This window comes from Quercus lobata, chromosome 10 (assembly GCF_001633185.2).
Source record: "Quercus lobata isolate SW786 chromosome 10, ValleyOak3.0 Primary Assembly, whole genome shotgun sequence".
Lineage (NCBI taxonomy): Eukaryota > Viridiplantae > Streptophyta > Magnoliopsida > Fagales > Fagaceae > Quercus > Quercus lobata.
Window position 1 is genome coordinate 63,381,917 of NC_044913.1, and position 22,282 is coordinate 63,404,198.

The following is a 22,282-nucleotide window of genomic DNA, read 5'->3' on the forward strand; positions in this document are numbered from 1 at the left end:
GGAAAACCTAGCAATAAAAATGGATTGACCGAGTCCAGGATTCAATGTCAGCTCTTTGAATTAAATTCGAAAATGCTAGTTAATTTTAATTGGGTATCAAGAGAAAATGAAGTGCATGATGACGAAGTCCGGGCAAGACTTGCCTATCAAGGTTTTGATGTTTGCCAGCAGAGGCCTTATAAATAATCCAAATGAATACGTGTTTTCATTTGAATTATTTGCCCCAAATGAACATTGGTTATTTTAGTTAAGATCAACTAGAGAACTAGTCACTAGTCAATTAAGAAAAGTACAAATTAACTACTATGATGCCTCATGATTAAATAAATACACAAACCTTCCTTCACTAGCTAGAATGCATGGAATGGTTAATTATTAGAATTATTAAAATTGTTTACTTGACTGCAACAAGGATAACTATAATGTCCCCATCCATAAGAGCCAATTTTTTTTTTTTTTTGAATATCATGTTACCAATGGTTACAGCCTTATAGAAAGAATGCTGTAGAAATGGTCATCCATATGCAAATGTACAAAGTGTGAGGTTACTCTGTATCAAGGTTTCTAGATCCGGACCATTCATTGAACCATAAAAGAGAACGGTTCAAGGTTTTTGAGGTCGAACCAAGGTCGAACCGTGATGACGTCATAATTAATTTAATAATTAATTAAAGCATTAAATTTATAAAACTAGCAAAATTGACAATATATATATATATATATATATTTATATATATGTGAGGGAAATTTAATGATTTTCAAGCATCTATTTAATAATTAAATAAGAAAGTTAATAAAATAATATAATAACCATGAAAACATTGAAATTTATGATTAATTTTTGAAGTAAAGTTGAATATCTTTGAAGGATTTTAATTATAATTTTTTTTATTCCTTGTAAGAGATGAATAATTTAATTAAGTAGAAAAAAAATTGTGTTAAGTTGTTGTTTTTTTTTTTTTAAATTGCTAAGGGGTTGGACTGCACGGTTCTCACCGATTCGTGCAGTCCAACCCCAATTTTAGCGGTTCATGGAATTAACAAAAAATCCGGTTTTTTATGCTTCAAAAACCGGTTTTCATCCCGGTTCCCCGTTTTCATGACTCGACTTCCCGGTCAGGTCCGGTTCTAAAAACTATGCCAAAGTTTTCAGACCCGGACTGTTCATTGAACCGAAAAAGGGAGAGGTTCAAGGTTTTTGAGGTCGAATCGAGGTCAAACTGGGGTCGAACCGTGATGACGTCATAATTAATTTAATAATTAATTAAAGCCTAAATATAGATATTAAATTTATAAAACTAGCAAAATTGACAATATATCTATATATGTGAGGGAAATTTAATGATTTTCAAGCATATATTTAATAATTAAATAAGAAAGTTAATAAAATAAAATAATAACCATGAAAACATTGAAATTTATGATTAATTTTTGAAGTAAAGTTGAATATCTTTGAAGGATTTTAATTATAACTTTTTTAATTCCTTGTAAGATGGATAATTTAATTAAGTAGAATAAAATTGTGTTAAGTTGTTGTTGTTGTTTTTTTTTTTTTTTTTTTTTTTTTTTTAAATTGCTAAGGGGTTGGACCGCACAGTTCTCACCTGTTCGTGTAGTCCAACCCCGGTTTTAGCAGTTCACGAAATTAACAAAAAAATCCGGTTTTTTATGCTTCAAAAACCGGTTTTCATCCCGGTTCCCGGTTTTCACGATCCGATCTCCCGATCCGGTCTGGTTCTAAAAACTATGGTCTAGACCTGTCAGGTAATGAGCTTACAACCACCATACCGTCTGACATATCTTTGTTGCTCCTGAAGGTGACCTCCCTTGATCTCTTATCCAACAATTTTTCTGGTGAAATCCCTAAGAGCATAATGAATTGCACCTATCTAAGTGTCCTTCGACTTAACAACAACCAGCTAACGGGATTTATCCCTCCAGAAATTAACCAGCCTCCTAGACTCCGCATGTTTAGTGTTGCTAACAATCTGGGACTTTGTGGGGCTCCGTTGGAACCTTGCAAACCTTCTCCTAAGAAGTTTATTGTTCTATGCAAAGAAGGATTTTTGGTAGGCTGGATTGTCGCTATGGTCACGGTGGTAGTTGTTATGTTTCGTAATACGCCAATATTGCTTGTGAAGAAGGCAATAACCAAGATCCAAGAAGAACAAGAAATTAATGAAAGCAGGAACCCGATGGTGTTCTAGTGATGAAAGAAGCAAGAACATGATGGTAATCTCTTAGAGCCTGTTTGTTTCCATCTTCATGTTTCTTTTCGTCCAGTACATGATTGCAATAAAATATTTTCAAAAGAAAAAATGACAAATATATTTGTCTCCTAATTACAATCCAAAACAATGTTAAAAATATCGAAGAAGCCCTCTTACACTGTCACAGAGAAAGCTTTACTTGCATATTCTAGATCCTTTCAATTCAACATTAATTACTCTCTGCTTCTTGCCCTTTGAAAAATTATGTTATGAGAGCCCCTCTCACATTTGGGTGCCGTAGATATTTAGGGAAGAACCAAATACGAGAGGGGTGCCTCATGAGATGAGATTTATTACTTGTTTAATACTGGCAAATAATGCTCCTCTCACATGGGCATAGACCCTGCAAGAATGGGACGCATCCGTATGTGAAAGGTGTATTGTATCCAACTGTTATACAATATACCACCTCCATGAAATGATCTCCAATGAGATACTTTCTCCTTAATTTGTCATGAGTAGATTGTTCATACAACCACTCAAAAGAAACATTTGTGTTAAATTTTGTTATATAAATTCTGATTAGCACTAATGCAAAAATTACAAATGATTTGATCCAAAGGTGTCTCAGATGGAGAAAATGGTTACTAGAATGAGCTTTACATAAATTAGTGAGGCGACTAGCTATTTCAAAACAAACAATGTCATTGGAATGGGAAAGATTGGGATAATGTATAAGGCAGTGATTCCAAATTGCTGGTCTCTTGTGGTTAAGAGGTTAAATAATTGTCAATCATATGAGACACAATTCCTATCTGAACTATCAGCTCTGGGTATATTGAGACATGATAACTTGGTTCCCCTCTTGGGATACTGCAGTGAATAGAATGAGAAACTTCTAGTGTACAAATATATATTGCATGACAACCTTTATGATTGGCTACACGTAGGAGAAGGAGAACTCAAGGATAAGATCTTGGAATGGCCTTAGAGGACTAAAATTGTGATTGGGATAGCAAGAGGCCTAGCATGGCTTCACCATAAGTATGACTTCCGAGTGGTCCATCTCAACTTAGGTTCAAACTCTATCTTATTAGATACAAATTTTGAGCCCAAGATATCAAATTTTTAGGGGGCAAAAATATCAAGTTCTGGAGGGTTAATGTTCATGAATTCAAATATCATCGACACAAGAAATAGTTCTTTTGTAGACCGTGGGGTATGGGAGTTGGGTTTTGTTAAAAAGGATGTCTATGACTTTGGAATTCTGCTTCTTGAGCTAATTACAAGAAAGGAACCCACTGAAATTAACAGTTTTTCATATGGTTTTAATGGGAGTTTGTTTGATTGGATAACTCACCTTTTGAGCAATTCATATGATATTTACAGTGTTATTGATAATTCTCTGATTGGCAAAGGATTTGATGGTGAAATCTTTGAGTTACTTAGAATTGCATGTACCTGTCTTAACCCCTTCCCTAGTCAAAGGCCAACAGTGCTTGAATTGTACAATACAATAAGTACTTTTGGGGAGAGAGATGGCATCACAAATGACTCTAAGATATTGATGCAACCTGAAATTGCTATTGCAAGTAGCTCAATTGACATCAATACAGTAAGTACTTTTGGGGAGAGATATGGCATCAAAAATGACTTTGAGATATTGATGCAATCTGAAATTGCTATTGCAAGTAGCTCAAATGAAATTGTTGAGCTAGAAATTGCAGAGACCAATTGAAGCATGATATAAAAAGTGTAGCTTTCACATTTTGAAATATATGTAACATATTTGCTGTCCCAAACGTTATTTGGGTTATGTTTTCTTATTGTAAAATTTTTTCTGCCCTTCACTGTCTTTTTGTTATCTTTATCCCATGAAATAAGAAATAAAAAAATAAGGATTCTAGAGGTTTTGGAGCCACTGCAGTGGGAAGGGGAAACCTTACGTTTGTTGAGGTTACAAAGAGAGACTAGTTGTATAAATGTTTTTCAAGTAGACTATCGTAATTGGTTCTTCCAGTGAATTTTTTATGCAATTGGATACTGGAGTGGTTTTTCTTTGAAAGAATTCTTCATTGGTTTTCCATTTTCCAAAACGTTGTGCTGGGTTATTGTTACAGCATTTTTTATTTTTTTTTTTAAATTTTATAAATTTATCTTCTAGTGTATGGAATTCCTAATAAATTTGTGTGATCTATCAATAAATCCGCTATATTATTATCTGAGGTAAAATTTCATGTTGCTAGCCATCTGTTTTTAGTTTAGCCTATGTCCAATTCTAAAATTTAAATTTGACATCTACAGCAGCTTGGCCCAACACACGACTGCTCTACAGAAAAACAGAACAAATCTAGACGTAGTCCTTTTCAGGAATGTGGCCAACACTGCTCTGTTACATAATTACTTAGTATAACAACTTAATCAATTTTTCTTAAAATCAATCATGGCGTATAAATTACTTTCATTATAAAAAAAAAAAAAAAAAAAAAAAAAAAAAAAAAAAAAAAAAAAATCTGGAAGTAGAAACTATAGCAAGGATTGTGGCCTACGTTGACTCCGTGATTGACGATTAGAAAAATAAAAAGTTGGGGTAACATAACAAAAAGGTTGCAGTTTTTTCTTGGCCAAAAGAAAACGAAAAACAGACATGTTCTTCTTGGAAAATGCAAGGAACCACCCTTTTCTTATTCTTGTTTTATACCCAAGATTAACATACTGGATTTGTGTTACAGATTTGGCCTTACTTCTTTTAGCTCCGATTAGCCATACTCTCATTCCTGTTATCATATCATCCAAATGAGTTGTTTTTCGTATGTACACACTTTGATGCTTCTACAAGCAAAAGATATTACAATTTAATTCTTTTTTGATGTAATTTCACGTCCTCCGCATCTTATTTCATGTCAATAGTCATGCTGCTAAAATCTCTAACCCAAATGGTTCTTAATGCAAGAGCTTAGGTTTGCTCCACATTCTTGTCTGGTCATTGCCAGGTACGTTTAGCCTGAGTTCTGGTAGTTTGAGTGATATCTCTTGCTTGAAATGTATTACAGATTCCTGGGAAGACCCTCTTAAATGGTAAGTTTTCTCTTGTTACTTTTTCTGCCCTTCACTGTCTTTTTGTTATCTTTATCCCATGAAATAAGAATTAGAGGTTTTGGAGCCACTGCAGTGTGAAGGGGAAACCGACATTTGTTAAGGTTACAAAGAGAGGCTAGTTGTATAAATGTTTTTCAAGTAGACTATTGTAATTGGTTCTTCCAGTGAATTTTCTATACAATTGGTTACTGGAGTGGTTTTTCTTTGAAAGAATTCTTCATTGGTTTTCCATTTGCCAAAACGATGTGCTTGGTTATTGTTTATTTCTTTATTCACTGGGTACAACTTAAAAAAAAAAAAATTAAATTATCTTCTTGTTCATGGAATTCCCAATAAATTTGTGTGATATATCAATAAATCCGCTGTATTATTATTTGAGGTGAAAATAGAATTTTCCATTTGGTATTAAATAAGTTTTTTTCAACATTATAAATCACAAAAAGGATTTCAACATAAAACCCCTTTTCAATAAACTAAACTCTGCCTACAAAGTTCTGTTGTTTAAAAACTTTTGAGGATAAATACGAATAGGAACGAAAGAAAACAATTTGTGGGGACATATCCTCCACCCAAATTGCACGAAACCAACAGATTGTTGGACAAGCTCAAAGAAATTTCGTTTACATGCATTAATTTTCCAGCATTGTTTATTGACTTCGTGTTCCATGCCCTGGAGTCTCAACTAGCGTTCTTGACGGTGCAATGACTTGGAAAATTAGACTCAGCACCCACTTTTGGAAAATTGCTTAATCTAGTAGTTTAGACTTGGCTTCAATTTTTATATATTCTTTGAAGCTCCAAGAATTAATGGAAATGATCTATTTTCCAATCTGAAATTTCCTGGAAAGGATTTTGTTTCAATATGTCTCTTTCTAAGTGGTTACACGCACGAATCTTTACGCCTGCGTTTTCTTGCGATACACTGACTAGCAAATGCATGAAGGGTCGGAACCAAGAGGCCCCGGCCCAAAGAAAAAAAAAAAAAATTGGATCCCCCGAGCCCAGAGAAAAAAAAAGAATTTTTTTTATTGGTTTTATATATATATATTTAGAATTGTGCTTCCCCTCTTCCAAAAACTTAGACCCATTCTCTTTAATTAGTCTAGCCCGATTAGCAACTACTCAACTCAAAAATTTAACAAAAACAAAACTTTAAAATAAAAATTGTAAATTGTAAATTGCACTCCTAAAGTTTGAGGGTATTTAAATTTTACACTTTGAAGTTTCAAACTTTAGATTTTATCCCCTGAAATTTGAAATGTTTGAAGATCCAAACACTCCCAAACTTTAAGGAGTAAAATCTAGTCATTTCAAAAATATAGGGGGTAAAATCTAAATTCTAAAATATTAGGATGTAAAATTCGAACACTCCCAAATGTTAGGAGTAAAATCCAAATTCTAAAATTTCAAGGTGAAAAATCCAATCCCCCCAAATTTTAGGGATGTAATTTGCAATTCATCCAAATAAAAAAATAAAAAATCATAGTCCGCCCAATATTAGAGTACTAGCATTAGGTGTTCTAAATGCTAAATATTTAGTATTTGAAACACCAAATACCAAAAAAACTACTATTCGAGACATTTCAAATGCTATATTAAAGTAGCAAAAGTAAGTTTTGGTTTGTGAAAATAAATTTTTTTTTTTTTTTTTTTTTTTTTGCAACAACTGATGCTCTTAAGAAACAATATTATTATGCGTTTTTTGGTATTTGTTGGTAGATAATTGCATCTTAATATATTAAGAAACAATGATTTTGTGTATTGATCATGGTTGATGGTTAGTTAGTACTATATAGATACTTATTTGGATTTTTTTTTTTTTCTTATACTTCGCCCACCTAGCTTGAAATCCTAGGGCCACTCGCTTCGCTATTTTTCACGAATTTGCTTGCTCATTTTTGAATATTCTTGACATAGGCATAGGCTTAGTGACTGCCGGAAATCAATTAAACATTCACTTGATGACCCTTACAACTACCCTAAATATTCATGGATCTTCAACGGCAAGGTTGAAGTTTCATCTGTAAATTTGTTAGGGTGGAATGCTGATACCCTCATGAGAATAAGGTCTTAAATCTCAGTCTCAGCGACATGGGGCTCAGGGGTCAGTTCCCCTGGGGCATTAAACACTGCACAAGTCTAACAGGGTTAGACCTCTCTAATAATGTACTTTCAGTACCCCTCCTATTTGACATAGCAGAGTTAGTCCCGTCTCTCACAAGCTTTGACCTCTCAATCGACAGATTTTCTGGCGAAATCCCGAGGAACTTTGTCAATTGCAGTTATCTAAATGTCCTTAAACTTGACCAGAACCAACTAAGTGGTGAAATCGCTCCCGAATTAGGCGTCCCTGGTTGTATTAAAACTTTTGGTGTTTCTAACAATATGTTGTCAGGGGTTCTCCCTTACTTTGTCAATGCCAATGTTCTGGCCGATAGCTTTGCTAACAACAATGAACTTTCACAAACACCTTAAAGATATAAATAGTGTTGACTAAACTTATCAACTTGAACTTCAATTTACAATTTTACACTATTTTAGTAAACTATCAACTTCAAATACATGAAGTACTTAATCACAATATATTCAGACTCATAGATTCGTAATAGAAATAAACATTCAAAAACTTGACAGTACAACCAGACTAAAGAAATAATTTTTTTAAAACAAAAACAAGAACCAAAAGGAAATTGCAGTGACCAAGAGGCACAGGCCACGTGGACGGGCATGGGTACAGTGAGGAGAGGGCTTGCAAACCATGGAATCTCATATCGCTTGGGAATGGAAAAGTGGAATGCCTTATATGTGGGTTGAATATCTAAATATAAACAACGTGTTCTCCCTAGCTTTATGCCTGGGAGAAACAAAAAAATATTGTTGACATGAGGATTGGGGTGTTACAAATGATATTAGAGCTTGAACCCCATTGAAAGTGTGGGGGACCCACACATAAGGATATATGTTCCTGTAAGGGGGTGGATTTTAGTGACCCACTGACCCATAAAGTTAAGAGGCACAGGCAACATGGACAAGCATGGGTGCAACGAGGTGAAGACTTGCAATCCATGGAATCCCACATTACTTGGATGTCATAAAGGTGAAGACCATAAATGTGGGCTGAATATCTAAATGTGAATAATGCATTTTCCCTAGTTTTGTTTCAAGAAGAAACAAAGTCATGAAGAGTATGGGCCTCAAAGTGGACACTAATGTTGACATGAAGATTGGGGCATTATAGAAATATTTGAAACAAAAAGAACAAGACGTTAAAGCCTTTTTTTAGAAGAAAATAGTTTAATGTTGATATAACTCAATAATCCGTTTGTTTCAATGAAAAACCTTATGTGAAGATAGTTTTTGGTATTTTTTCTGTATTTTGTAGTAGCAAAAAGAAAAATTAGTCAACAGAAAACTATCTATTAACTTCCTTTATTCAAGTTGGCATGAGATAAAGTTAGTTGCAACCAATATTTTTTTGAAAACAACTTTATCTCATTTGAAACTAAATAAGAAAAGCGGTTTTATCTCACTCAAAACTAAATAAAGGAAGTCAAATGGTAGTTTTCCAACTCATTTGAAGGTCAATACCAAACATTAAAAATATGAAATAATTTTCAAGAAAATATTTTTTGGAAAATGAATAATTTTCCATAAAATGTTAATGTCCAAACAAACAAAGCGCAAGTATGCATTTGACTTCAGCTTCTTCAGTTTTTTATTTTATTTTTTTAATAATTGTTTTTGCTGAAAGTGTTATAAATTATACTTAAACTTTGAAAATGTGAAAAAAGAAAAAAGTAATGTTTTAATTTTAAAAACCTTCACTTAAAACCTAAAAACTTATCAATTAAGTTGTAGGCAAATGAACACTAAGTATGAAACAAAATGATTTACAATTTTTTAAAAGTAAACTTATATTGTTTTGAGCTAATGTGACATTTAATAATTAAGAGCTTTATAGCTCAATTAATTGGTAGCTCATGATATTTCCTAGGAAGACATCCAAATTCAAACCCTCTGACCCTAACTATAATTGTATATAAAAAATAAAAGGGTTAGTATTGGCTATATATCCTCAGGAGTTAAGACATTTGTTAATTTGTTAATTGACATTTTAGGAAGGTTGTGATATATATATACACACACAAGCACACTATCTATACATTATCTATAATAGAATTCCCTTCTTTGTACTAGACTTTTATGTGGTTCAAAAATGCTCCTAGTCTCTACGTTTAATAAGAGTAAGACTTGGGGACAACCGGTAAAAATATATCTCCAATTCCTTTTTTTTTTTTTTTTTGAGGAAAATCTCTAACTCCACGTTAAGTGCCTACAAAATAGGAAACTGTTCTACTAATTGATGTTTTCAAAACAAATTTATCCAAAAATTAAAATTAAAAAAAAAAAATAGTCCACTTTGATATTTCCCTCAAGACTAGGTTCCAACTTTTTTATTTATTTATTTTATCAAGACTCACTAGCTTATTTTATTTTATTTTTCTTTTGAATTTCCAATTTCCTTAATTCTTAATCGCATGTATACTAGACAAAAAAAGAAAAAAGAAAAAAGAAATAAAATAAGAGAGAGCTTTCCACTCTCCGTACAATACTTGATCTTAGCCAAAAGGCCGAGAAAGGTATTACTCTACGTACAATACTTATCGTCCATTCTTTGTCTTGCTTTTAAATCCCCTGACTTCGTTTGCAGCCTTTGAATTTATGTACTAGCCTTCTTTGACTACATCTCTGCTAACTATTACTCTTTGTAACCCTCGGCCAATTACGTCCTCCAAACCAGTTTTCTGAAGATTCAAGAACTAATGAAATTTCCTGGAAAATTACTTTGTTTCATCTTTTTCGCTTTATAAGTAGTTACATATAACGCTTCTTAGGTCTGCGTTTTATTGGCAATATACTTACAAGCAAATGGCTCTAAATTCCAGAGTGTTGAGTGCTTTTTTTTGCATAATCTTTGTTTGGTCATTTCTTGAAATAAGCAACGGCGTACAGAGTGATATCGACTGCTTGAAGTCAATTAAGCATTCGCTTGAAGACCCTTACGGCTACCTTAATTCATGGAACTTCAACAACATTACCGAAGGTTTCCTCTGCAATTTTAATGGGGTCGGATGCTGGCACGACGATGAGAATAAGGTCTTAGATATCAGTCTCAGCAACATGGGGCTCAGGGGCCAGTTCCCTCGGGGCATTAAAAACGGCACAAGTCTAACAGGGTTAGACCTCTCTGACAACTAGCTTTCTGGACCCCTCCCATTTGACATCGCAGAGTTAGTCCCCTCTGTCACGACCCTCAACCTCTCCAGCAACAAATTTTCTGGCAAAATCCCAAAGAGCTTTGCCAATTGCAGTTATCTAAATCGCCTTTTACTTGACCGCGACCAACTAACTGGTGAAATCCCTCCCGAATTAGCCCCACTCAGTCGTATGAATCAATTCAGTGTCTAACAATATGTTGTCAGGGTCTATCCCTGCCTTTGGCAATGCCAGTTTTCAGGCTGATAGCTTTGCTAACAACGAGCGACTTTGTGGGAGGGCTTTGAAACCCTGTAAAACTCCAAAGCGGGGATTGAAATTCGACTTTTCTTTCAAAGGTGGGTTTGTGGTTGATTATGTGGTTTCTACAGTTTCGGCAATGACTATTTTTATGTCCTATTATGTGGTTTGCATTAATGACAAGAAAAGAGATAAGAAGAAGACACTGTCAAAAGAGAGGACTAGTAAGAACGAGGAAAAAGAAGCTGAGCAAGTTAATCAGTCACAAACTCAGGGGCTCCTGCAAGAAGCGACCAAAAAGGTACTTTATCTAACTCTAATAAACTCAAGAAGCTTCTTTCAATTCCTTGTTTCTACAATTTTTTGGAAAAATATACAAAATCCATGTGGTTTTTCCATCAAAACATGAAATCGTGTAACTGTAGGGATTTTGACTGTAACACAAAACCTCATGTTGTACCTTAATCCCTTGGAAACTTGTAATCACGTCAACAACTTACTGTTTGTTTTCATGAATGTGTAACAGTTTACACAATTAATAATACCATATGGGGTTAAGTATTAAACTAAAGACAATAGGGGTTCCCTTTTCAGCAATAAAAATACATAGGGTTTGTTTCTTCCACCTCCCCACAACCACCACCACCCCCCCCCCCCCCCCCCCCCCCCCAAAAAAAAAACAACAATAATGATAATAATAATGCAATCATGCAGCCCCTTAAAAGAAACATCCATTTGATAAATTTTGTTTTAACTTAAAATTTGTACTAATCTAGAGTGGCAAATTATTGATCTGCAGAATTCTCAATTTGAGGGAATGGTTACTAAAATGAACTTTACGAAACTTAGCAAGGCAACTAACAATTTCAGCATAGACAACGCCATTGGGGTGGGAAAGATGGGGGTGATGTACAAAGCAGTGCTTCCAAATGGTTCACCCCTTGCAGTTAAGAGGTTGCATGGTTGTCAATCATTTGAAAAAAACTTCATATGTGAACTATTGGCATTGGATAGATTGAGACACAATAACATAATTCCCCTCTTGGGATTCTGCAGAGAAAGGACAGAAAAGCTTCTTGTGTACCAATATATATCGAATGGCAATCTTTATGATTGGCTACATGCAAAGGAAGGCAATGACAAGATCTTAGAATGGCCTTTGAGGATTAAAATTATGATCGGTATTGCAAGAGGCTTAGCATGGCTTCACCACAAGTGAGATTTCAGAGTAGTGCATCTTAACTTGAGTTCAAACTCTATTTTACTTGATAAGAATTTTGTGCCCAAGATATCAAATTTTGGCGGGGCAAAAATATCTAGTTCTGAAGGGATTTTGTTCATTGATTCAAATGACTCTAACTCAAGCAATAGCTCTTTTGTAGACAGTGGTGTTTGGGAGTTGGGTTTTGTTAAAAAGGATGTGTATGACTTTGGAATTCTACTTATTGAGCTAATTATAGGGAAGGAACCCATTCAAATCAACAATTTTTCGAACAATTTGAATAGGAGTTTGGCTGATTGGATTACTCATCTTTTGAGTAGTTCTTCCGATCTCTACAGTGTCATTGATAAATCTTTGATTGGTCGAGGATATGATGGTGAAATCTTTCAATTTCTTAGAATTGCATGTACCTGTCTTAACTGCTTTCCTAGTCAAAGGCCAACAATGTTTGAATTGTACAATACAGTAAGTACACTTGGGGAGAGATATGGCATCGCAAATGACTCTGAGTTATTGAGACAAATAGAAATTGCTACTGCAAGTACCTCAAATGAAATTGTTTCGGTAGAAATTGCATAGACCCATTGATGTATGGCATAGAAAGTGTATCTTTTTCCATGAGAAATATATGTAGACTTTAGACAGAATTGGTTTTGGGTTATGCTTGTAGTTTGCTAGCTATAAAATTTTTCTGTCAACCATAGTCTTTTTTCTTCGTTTTCCCCCTTAAAAAAAGACAAAAAAAACTGGAAATTTCTATGTTTTTGTGAATGCATGGTCCATTGAAAAAAAAATGTTCTCCATTTTTATCGGTCTTTGTTATTCTAGTCATGATGAGATGAGGGTTTGGAATAATTGTTCAAATTTCCCCCAAAAAAATGTTATATTTCTTGTGGAAATCAGGTACATCTTGAGATATATATATATATATATATATATATATAATATATTATATAATATAATTAATATATATATATATATATATTTATATTTATATTTATATTAAACAATGGAACAGGTAGAAGTAGGGTTCGAATCACAGACATGAGGCATCACAAAGAATACTATTAGCTTTGGACTATCACCTAAACTCCATACATCTTGATGTTTTGTTGGTGGACAAATTGTATAGGCTGCTATCAGCGAGAGACTTTCATTTTATAACTAATACAAAATAGTCAACCATTGTGTCTGATACAGAGCATAGTTTTCAGAACCAGAGCGGACTGGGAGGTCGGACCGTGAAAACCGGGAACCGGAATGAAAACCGATTTTTTAAGCATAAAAAACCAAATTTTTTTTAATTCCGTTAACCGCTAAAATCGGGGTTGGACTGCACGAACCGGTGGGAACCATGCGGTCCAACCCCTCATCAATTTAAAAAAAAAAACAAACAAACAAACAAACAACTTAATACAATTTTATTCTACTTAATTAAATTATCCATCTCTTACAAGGAATAAAAAAAATTATAAATAAAATCCTTCAAAGATATTTAACTTCAAAAATTAATCATAAATTTCAATGTTTTCATGGTTATTATTTTATTTTATTAACTTTCTTATTTAATTATTAAATATATACTTGAAAATCATTAAATTTCCCTCACATGTATTGATATATTGTCAATTTTGCTAGTTTTAGAAATTTAATATCTATATTTAGGCTTTAATTAATTATTAAATTAATTATGACGTCATCACGGTTCGACCCCGGTTCGACCTCAGTTCGACCTCAAAAACCTTAAACCTCTCCCTTTTACAGTTCAATGAACGGTCCAGGTCTAAAAACTTTAGTCTAGACCCGTTATCGATGTTCAGTTCTCGATTTCCCGAGGAAAGTGGCCCTTTAGCCCCATGTCCGACAGCCGGATATTTAGTACCTTGCTTTCGTCAGAGTGCCAGCATTCGACCCCAACAAATTCACAGATGAAACCTTCTCTGTTGTTGCTGAAATTCCATGAATACTTTAAGTAATTGTAAGGGTCTTCTAGTGACTCTTTAATCGACCTCAAGCAGTAGATAACAGTCTCTGTGCCATTGCTCATTTCAAGAATGCCCAGAAATGACCAAGCAAATATGTGAAGTAGGGCTATGACGAGTTTGGCACTATGAGCCATTTGCTTCTGAGTGTTTAGTAAGAATATTCAGAGGTAGAAACATTGTACGTAACTAGTTATAGAGAAATATCAAAACAATCATTTTCAAGAAATTTCAAACTGGAAAATTGATAACACGTGTTGATTCTTTAATTCTCGAAAATGTGGTTTGGAAGAAATGGCTGAAATTTGAGCATTTTCTTTTTGGAGGACTGAGCCAAGTTTTTTGGAGGAACGTACAAAACGTAATTGCTGAGTCAGAAGTCAAAAAAACAAAAAGAAATTGCTGATTCTATTTTTCCAAGTCATGCAACCGTAAAGAATGGTAGTCGAAAGTCCAGAGTATGTAAGTCGAAGTTAATGCCCCTTCAGCTCATTGAAAACGAAATCAATAAACAATTCTCAGTCATATTAGTCATTTAAGCTAAACTTCTATGATATTATCCAATAATTGTCCGAGTGCTCAAAAATGACCAAGCAAATATGTGAATTAGACCAGGGCCAGCTCAACAACTTCAGGGTTGTTGAGTTTAATATTTATTGAATTTTTTATTTAAATTATATTTTTCTTACTTTTTGAGATGCAAAATTACTGATTAAGTTTTTGTATTTGAGTTCCTCTAACATTTGTAATTAAAAATTATAATTTAATTTAAAATATAAAATAATAAAACTTGGTTATTACAACTTTTTTTTACGCTTTGACCACTTTATATCATATGTATCAAATTATCAATAAATTAGTATGACTATAATACAAATAGGTTGAGACATCAAATTATCAATTGGTGTGATAACTTATAATAATAATTGATAAATTAAAAGTAAAAGAGACGGCACAGTGGGTGGGATAGTGTGTACGTATGCGTGTATAGTGTAACAGTGGCTGACTTAGTGAGTAGTCTTGACGGTGATAGTGTGTGGGGCCTTTGGGCCGGCTGGTTGTGCTGTGCTACAGTGCAAATATGCAGTGTGAAGTGTGCAATGCAATCAGCAGTCCGGACTGAGATAGGTGAAATACCCCCTCGATGCAATAGCAATGTATGGTTGAGATTGAAACAAACTTTGCATTACTCATTTTGAAACAAATTCAAGATGAACTACCCATTTCGAAATACCACCCTCACTCAAGAGATCCACTTTACACAAGTATTAGCCCATAACCAAAACAATAATGGAAAATGGGTCCAAGAGATTTCACCTTTAACACCTCCATTTCAGCAATGTATTGGGAGTACCTGCTGCCTCCGGTAATTGGTCGACTTAGGGGTGGAGCGGTGGAGGAAACAAGAAGAGAAGAAGAAGAAAATGAGAGAGAGGGAGATGGGGAGAATGTGTATTGGTCTGTTTGGATTGAGGAGAAGAAAGGAGGAGTAAAGTAGAATAGAGTAAAGTTAGCTCAAAATTAGTTTATTTTCAGTTAATTCTACTTTACTTCTCTCCACTCACACTATTTTTCCCCTTAATTGAAATAGGCTCATAAACTAGGGGGTGATAGAGTTATAAGGGCCACTTATTAGAAATATCTTAGGGAGCGGATTACAAAAATAACGCCATAGCCTTTTTTTTTAATTAAATGGGCTAGGATTTTACATCACTATAACATGTTGTTATGTATTTCGCCTTATCATATTTGGACCAAAATCGACCAAAATTGACCGAACTTGACCAAAATGGACCAAAGTGGATCAAAATGGACTAAATGGATCAAATGAACCGAAATGCTACATTAATGTAGCTCAACAGAAGCTAGTACAAATAAATGCAATGCTTTAGTTATTAGATATTACTAGGCGTTAACCCACGCAATGCGTAGAAATATGTAATTATTTTTAGATATGGTATAATGTGTGATTTATTTTCTAGATTTTATTGTAGATAATTTATTCTTCTTATAAATTAAACAATTTCTAAAAGGAATTTATTTTTTTCTATTTTTACAATTTTTGGTGTTTTTGATTGATATTATTCTTTTTTGAAGAGGTAAATATTTTTCTAATTATAGTTCGTTTGCATTATATTTTCCTAATTTCTTTTGGTACAATTAAAATTTTTAAGTTTCAAAATTTTCATGTATTTAAGGAGATTATCATGATAATTAAAACTTATCATATAGTTACAATTGATATTACTCAAACAATTGATAGTACTCTCAACCTAAACTTTTCTTTTCCAAAATCAACTCAAATTTTAAAGCTTACCGGCAGAACTTTGGCAAGGGCTGAATGACATCATTGGTCACCGATATACGATGATCTACGGCGGAATGGCTTTGCAAGAGGGAGAACTCAGAGAACAGAGCAAGAGAGGCTGAATATCTTCTTCTTTTTGATTGATATGTGTTGGGGATTTTCTGTCTAAATGTTATAATTGCACTCATGATGTATCATTGCAGTATCAACAACCTATTCATAGCAACTATATAATATAATATTTCTAAAAAAAAAAAATTAAAAACTATATAATTTTTCCGCCAATAGCATACAACCCGAAAGAAAAATGAACATCAATATTGTGGCAATCCGGACCATGCACTCTTAAATCATAACCTATAGATGCGAAAAAAAAAACGCCTTTTCCCACAAGTGACAAAAAGATGCTGAGGACAACAAAAGATTACAAGAAGCAAACAACCTCCTCGACTGGAGGAATTCTGACTTAATGCTCCACTTTGTTTGTCATGCTTCAGTAGTTCTATGTACTTTCAACCTCAACAATTTTATTTGAAGTACTGGTAGTAGAAATTTCAGATTGTCTCAATATCTCAGTATCATTATTTATGAGGCCATAATTCTCTCCAAGGATGCTTATCGCATGGTACAATTCAAGGGTTGTGGGCCTTTGACAAGATAAGGGCTTAATGCAGGCACTGGCAATTCTGAGCAACTGAAAGATTTCATTATCAAAACCTGACCCAATAAGAGATTTATCAATGAAATTGCACATTAAAGAAGGGCAAGTCAAAAGACAAGTAATCCAATCAACGTAACTCCCATCCAAACGGTTTGAATAATTATTTATTTGAATGGGTGCCTTTCCTGTAATTAGCTCAAGAAGCAGAATGCCAAAATCATAGACATCCTTTTTGTAATAATCCAACTCCCTAACGCCACTGCCATCAAAAACTCTATTGCTCAAGTCATTGTCACTTGAGTTCACAAACATTAGCCCTCCAGGTTTCAATATTATTGCCTCTCCAAAATTTGATATCTTGGCCTCAAAATTCTGATCAAGTAATATAGCATTTGAACTCAAGCTGAGATGGACTACTGACAAATGACAGTTATGGTGAAGGCATGCTAGGCCTCTTGCTATCCCAATGGCAATTTTAATCCTTGAAGGCCAATCCAAGATCTTATCCTTGTCTTTCCCAGTATGTAGCCAGTCATACAGGTTACCATTTGATATATATTGGTATACTAGAAGCATTTCATTCCTTTCTCCACTGTAACCCAAGAGGGAAATTATGTTATCGTGTCTCAATCTAGCCAAAGCCGATAGCTCGGATTTGAATTGTTTCTCAAAAGACTCAGAGCCATATATCCTCTTAACTGCAAGGGGACAACCATTTGGAAGCATTGCCTTGTACATTATCCCAATCTTTCCCAACCCAATGTAATTGTGTCTGCTGAAATTGCCTGTTGCTTCTTTAAGTTCCACAAAGCTCACTCTAGTAACTTTTCTGCCCAACTGAGAAATCTGTGGATCAATAATCATTTGCCATTCTGGGTTAGTGCTAATCAGAAATTACAACAGTATTTAATAGCATTTATATTGTTTTTTAGGTGGCAATATTGCTTGCCCACGACTGACACATTGAGAGAGGAAGAGAAATTGGGCTTCTTTTGAACTGTACTCTAAATTAGTTTCTTGTTTTGTAAACTAGCATTATAAATAAGTAAATAAATAAAAAACTTAATTGGTCTCTAAAATTTTGAACATGAGCAATTTTAGTAGTCCAAGTTTAAAGTTATCACTTCTAGTCCTTTAGATAATATGATTAAACTAAAAAATGACACATCATAACTCCACAAAGACTAAAAACAATGACTTTAAGTTTAGTAAGGACTAAAAGCAATATTTTAAGTTTTTTACATATTACAAGCATTCACTTTAAACTTTATGGAGTGAATATAAAATTGCTCATGAGCTAAATTTTAAGTGAATAATGTATTTTGGGTTTTGGAAAAAGAATAAAATCATTTGGAAGAATATTTTCTGATTTCTGTTTTCCAAGTGTTCTTAGAACATTATAAACACAGCAGGACGCTTCAGCTCATTGATGACACTTCACTAAATATTATTTAAGTGATATGTAGATATAAAAGACCCCTTTAAATTTTTCGCCTTAGGTCTCAAATTATCTTGGGTCGGCCTTGGGCACAAAGGAAATGCTTTCAAAACCATTACATTAAAAGTTTGCAAAAACTATTTTTCTCACATCTCAACTAATTGTAAACACACTTCGACCAGTCAAATTCATAACTAGAACGATTGACTTGCAATCGAGCACTAATCCACTAATAATATTTTCATTGAATACTAATCCACTAAGAATATTTTCATTGAATACTAATCCACTAAGGATTGGACCGGTCGACTAAAGCTTTCGAGACCTTCCTACAACGGCTCTTTAAGGATTCACATAAAATCTTTAATTGAATTCTCTCCACTTTCAAATATTATATACTACATATTTTGTATATACCAATATATACAACACACACAAACACGTTCATATGTAGTTAACTATTCTTTTGCTATTTTGCTTGAAAAAGGTGAGCAAATTTTTTATATTTTGTGAGGAAACTAACTAAAATTTATAGAAAATTTGTTAATCAATTTTTTTACAGGTTATAACATCATAAATTTATATACTCATTTCTTTTATATAAAATTAAATGTGTCATAAGTTATTAACAGTTTTATATAAAAACCTATAAAAAAAAAGGTAGTATATATAAAATATCAAATTTAAATTGAACATATTTGTAATGTATTTTTAGTTCTGTTCACATGTCATGAGATAATTTTTGCTTTAGTAATATTTTTAAGCATTTGAAATTTTACTTCAAAGAAATAATTTCATTTATCACTAACAATATTAACAAATTCATGGAATAGACTAAATGCACCAATCACGAATTATTTGACCCACAACAAATAACAAAGAAATACACCAATCACGAATCATTGTAAGAAACTATCATTTCAACTAATTTCTCCAAAAAACAGATTTTTCTTTACAATCAATATCTCATGTAACTTTGCACTCTTCCTTATTATAAATCATATATGTACTTGCCCCTAGCACTTTAATAGAGTGAGAAAAAGTACCTTCATGAATTCTTCTTTCCCAATGCCCTTGGTTGGCAATTGAGTAACTTGATCAACTTTTTTACCGATGTTCTTCCTGGTCGCTGTCAATTCTGTAGTACTTGTTGGCATTTTATTCCTCTTGTTTGATCCCACGCCAAGATTAAAATAGTAGGTAAAAAAAGCTGTATATGAAAAGGCAAAAACCACAAAACCAACTACAAAACCACTCCTGAAAGAAATTTCAATTTCAAAGCTCCATCTATGCTTTTTACAGCAATCCAAAGGCCCTCCACATAGTTCACTATTATTTACATAGCTCTCAGACTTGATTGTAGTGACGTTGACAAAGTCTGGCACTGGCCCTGACAACAAATTATTAGCAACACTAAAGACTTCTAGACGGATGAGCTGGTTGAGTTGCTGAGGTATTTGACCCGTTAGCCTGTTGTTGTCGAGTATAAGAACCTCCAGATTAGAGCAATTACCCATACTCGATGGGATTTCTCCAGACAAGTTATTGTTTGAGAGTTTGAGCACTTCTACAGCCGGCAGTATTTCACTGATATCACGTGGGATTGATCCTGAAATTTCATTGCCTGAAAGGTCTAAGATTATAAGTTCCCTGCAGTCCACAAGGCCCCTAGGGAACTTGCCCTTGAGCCCCATGTTGGCCAGTTGTACACCTCGAACCCTATTCTCAGATATGTACCCACAACTGACCCCAACATATCCACAGATAGAACCTTCTGTGAGGTTGTTGAAGGTCCAAGAAGTGGCTATGTGATTGAGAGGATCTTCCAAGGAATCTCTAATAGATTTCAAGCAAGTGATATCGCTCAGGGTACCAGAACTCAGGGTAAGTGTATCTGGCAATGACCAGACAAGAATGTGGAGCAAAACCAGAGCTCTTGAATTAAGAACCATTTGGGTTTGAGATTTTAGCAGCATGAGTATTGACACGTACGAAATAAGATGACAGGAACAAGTAGGAATAATAAAAGAAACTTAGATTGTAAAATCTTTTGCTTATGTAATCAGTACTCAAAGGAGTAAGACCAAATGTGAACCACTTTACACTTATTCTTGGCTGTAAAAGAGAATGCGCGTGGTCCCTTGCATCTTTATAGTTGCAAAGAAATGAAGCCGGCGTCTAACAAAAAGATCCACATGGAACCAAATTTCTCTTTATTGAGTGAAGCCCAACACAAAAAAGTTGTTAACAGTTTATTTATTTATTTAAAAAAATAAAAATCATAAAGTTGTTAACTTTAAAGGGGGATTATAAAATAAAGTATAATATATCAAAGACTGAAGCTAGTGAAAAAAAAAAAAAAAAATTGATACTTTGAACACTTTAACCAATATTTCAACTGCTGACCACATTGATGGTCCATTGGCACCTAAGCACCTAGGACTTGAAAGGGAGGGGAGGGGTTTGGGTTGTGATAGAAATTTCCAATTGTTTGTTTTGTTTAGACCCTAACAATTTCATTTGAGGCACTTGCAGTAACAATTTCTGTGTACCTCAATAACTCAAAGTCATTTGTGATGCCATATCTCTCTTCAAGAGTACTTAGTGTATTTTACAATTCAAACATTGTTGGCCTTTGACTAGGAAAGAAGTTAAGACAGGTACATGCGATTCTAGGAAATTGAATGATTTCACCATCAAATCCTCAACCAATTAGAGATTTATCAATGACACTGTAGAGATTGGAAGAATAACTCAAAAGATGAGTAATCGAATCAACCAAACTCCCATTCAAATTGTTCGAAAAATTGTTGATTTGAATGGGTTCCTTCCCTATAATTAGCTCAAGAAGCAGAATTCCAAAGTCATACACATTCTTTTTAACAAAACCCAACTCCCAAACACAACTGTCTACAAAAGAGCTATTGCTTGAGTCAATGTCATTTGAATCAATGAACATCATCCCTTTAGGACTAGATATTTTTGCCCCTCCAAAATTTGATAGCTTGGGCACAAAATTCTTATCAAGTAAAATAGAGTTTGAACTCATGTTAAGATGGATTACTCGGAGATCCCACCTGTGGTGAAGCCTTGCCAAGCCACTAGCTATCGCGATTGCAATTTTAATCCTCAAAGGCCATGCCAAGATCTTATCAGTGCCTTCTTTTGTGTGTAGCCAATCATAAAGATTGCCGTTTGATATATATTGGTACACTAGAAGCTTTTCCATCCTTTCATTGCAAAATCCTAAGAGGGGAACTATGTTATTGTGTCTCAATGTACCCAGTGCCAATAGCTCACTTATGAATTGTTTTTCAAATGATTGACAGCCATGTAACCTCTTCATTGCAAGGAGTGAACCATTTGGAAGAACTGCTTTGCACATCACCCCAATCTTTCCCATCCCAATGACGTTGTCTATGCTGAAATCGTCAGTTGCCTCACTAAGTTCGGTAAAGTTCATTTACCAACCATTCCCTCCAACTGAGAATTTTGTGGATCAAATAATTTGCCACTTTGGATCAGTACAAATTTGAAGTTACCACAAAATTTATCACATGGATGTTTCTTTTAAGGGGCTCTGTGATTGCATCGTTTTGATCGTTATTCGACATACCATTTTGATAGGTCTTGAACTTTAGAAAAACAAAATGAAAAAAGGAGACTATTTTTTTTCGGATAACTAAACAAACCCCCTATGATTTTCTTGTAAAACTGCAGTTGCAGGATTTCATATTTCGATGAAAAACTATCATGGGGTTTTTTATATTTTTCCGAAAAAGTTGAAACAAGGAATTGAAAGAAGTTTCAAAAGTACCTTTTTGGTCCCTTCTTGCAGGAGCCCC

The 22,282-nt window shown here is 34.0% G+C and overlaps 3 protein-coding genes and 2 pseudogenes across 3 annotated transcripts; 3 read left to right on the top strand and 2 right to left on the bottom strand.

The window, feature by feature from the left end:
- The first annotated feature begins 3,362 nt into the window (after positions 1 to 3,362).
- Positions 3,363 to 4,017, top strand: LOC115963057 (probably inactive leucine-rich repeat receptor-like protein kinase At5g48380). Its single transcript, XM_031081946.1, has one exon. The coding sequence runs from the start codon at positions 3,373 to 3,375 to the stop codon at positions 3,946 to 3,948; it is 576 nt and encodes a 191-aa protein (XP_030937806.1). The 5' UTR covers positions 3,363 to 3,372; the 3' UTR covers positions 3,949 to 4,017.
- A 1,139-nt stretch (positions 4,018 to 5,156) lies between these two features.
- LOC115965190 lies at positions 5,157 to 7,784 on the top strand (annotated as a pseudogene).
- Positions 7,785 to 10,238: 2,454 nt separating this feature from the next.
- LOC115965191 lies at positions 10,239 to 12,627 on the top strand (annotated as a pseudogene).
- Positions 12,628 to 16,840: 4,213 nt separating this feature from the next.
- On the bottom strand, positions 16,841 to 20,389 carry LOC115965193 (probably inactive leucine-rich repeat receptor-like protein kinase At5g48380). Its single transcript, XM_031084375.1, has 2 exons — positions 19,484 to 20,389; positions 16,841 to 17,845 (listed from the first exon to the last, which is right to left on the bottom strand). Exons 1-2 carry the CDS (start codon positions 20,387 to 20,389, stop codon positions 16,841 to 16,843), a joined length of 1,911 nt encoding a protein of 636 aa, XP_030940235.1.
- A 752-nt stretch (positions 20,390 to 21,141) lies between these two features.
- LOC115965194 (probably inactive leucine-rich repeat receptor-like protein kinase At5g48380) lies at positions 21,142 to 21,666 on the bottom strand. The gene has a single exon (XM_031084376.1). The coding sequence runs from the start codon at positions 21,664 to 21,666 to the stop codon at positions 21,142 to 21,144; it is 525 nt and encodes a 174-aa protein (XP_030940236.1).
- Positions 21,667 to 22,282: the final 616 nt, after the last annotated feature.

What these genes read in the sequence shown, in the direction of transcription:
- LOC115963057 (XM_031081946.1), top strand. Translation starts at nt 3,373, where the DNA reads ATGTTCATGAATTCAAATATCATCGACACAAGAAATAGTTCTTTTGTA.
- LOC115965193 (XM_031084375.1), bottom strand. Translation starts at nt 20,389, where the DNA reads ATGGTTCTTAATTCAAGAGCTCTGGTTTTGCTCCACATTCTTGTCTGG. An exon ending in GGAAAGAAGAATTCATGAAG is followed by an intron (nt 17,846 to 19,483) that starts GTACTTTTTCTC and finishes ATTGATCCACAG; the next exon opens with ATTTCTCAGTTGGGCAGAAA.
- LOC115965194 (XM_031084376.1), bottom strand. Translation starts at nt 21,666, where the DNA reads ATGGAAAAGCTTCTAGTGTACCAATATATATCAAACGGCAATCTTTAT.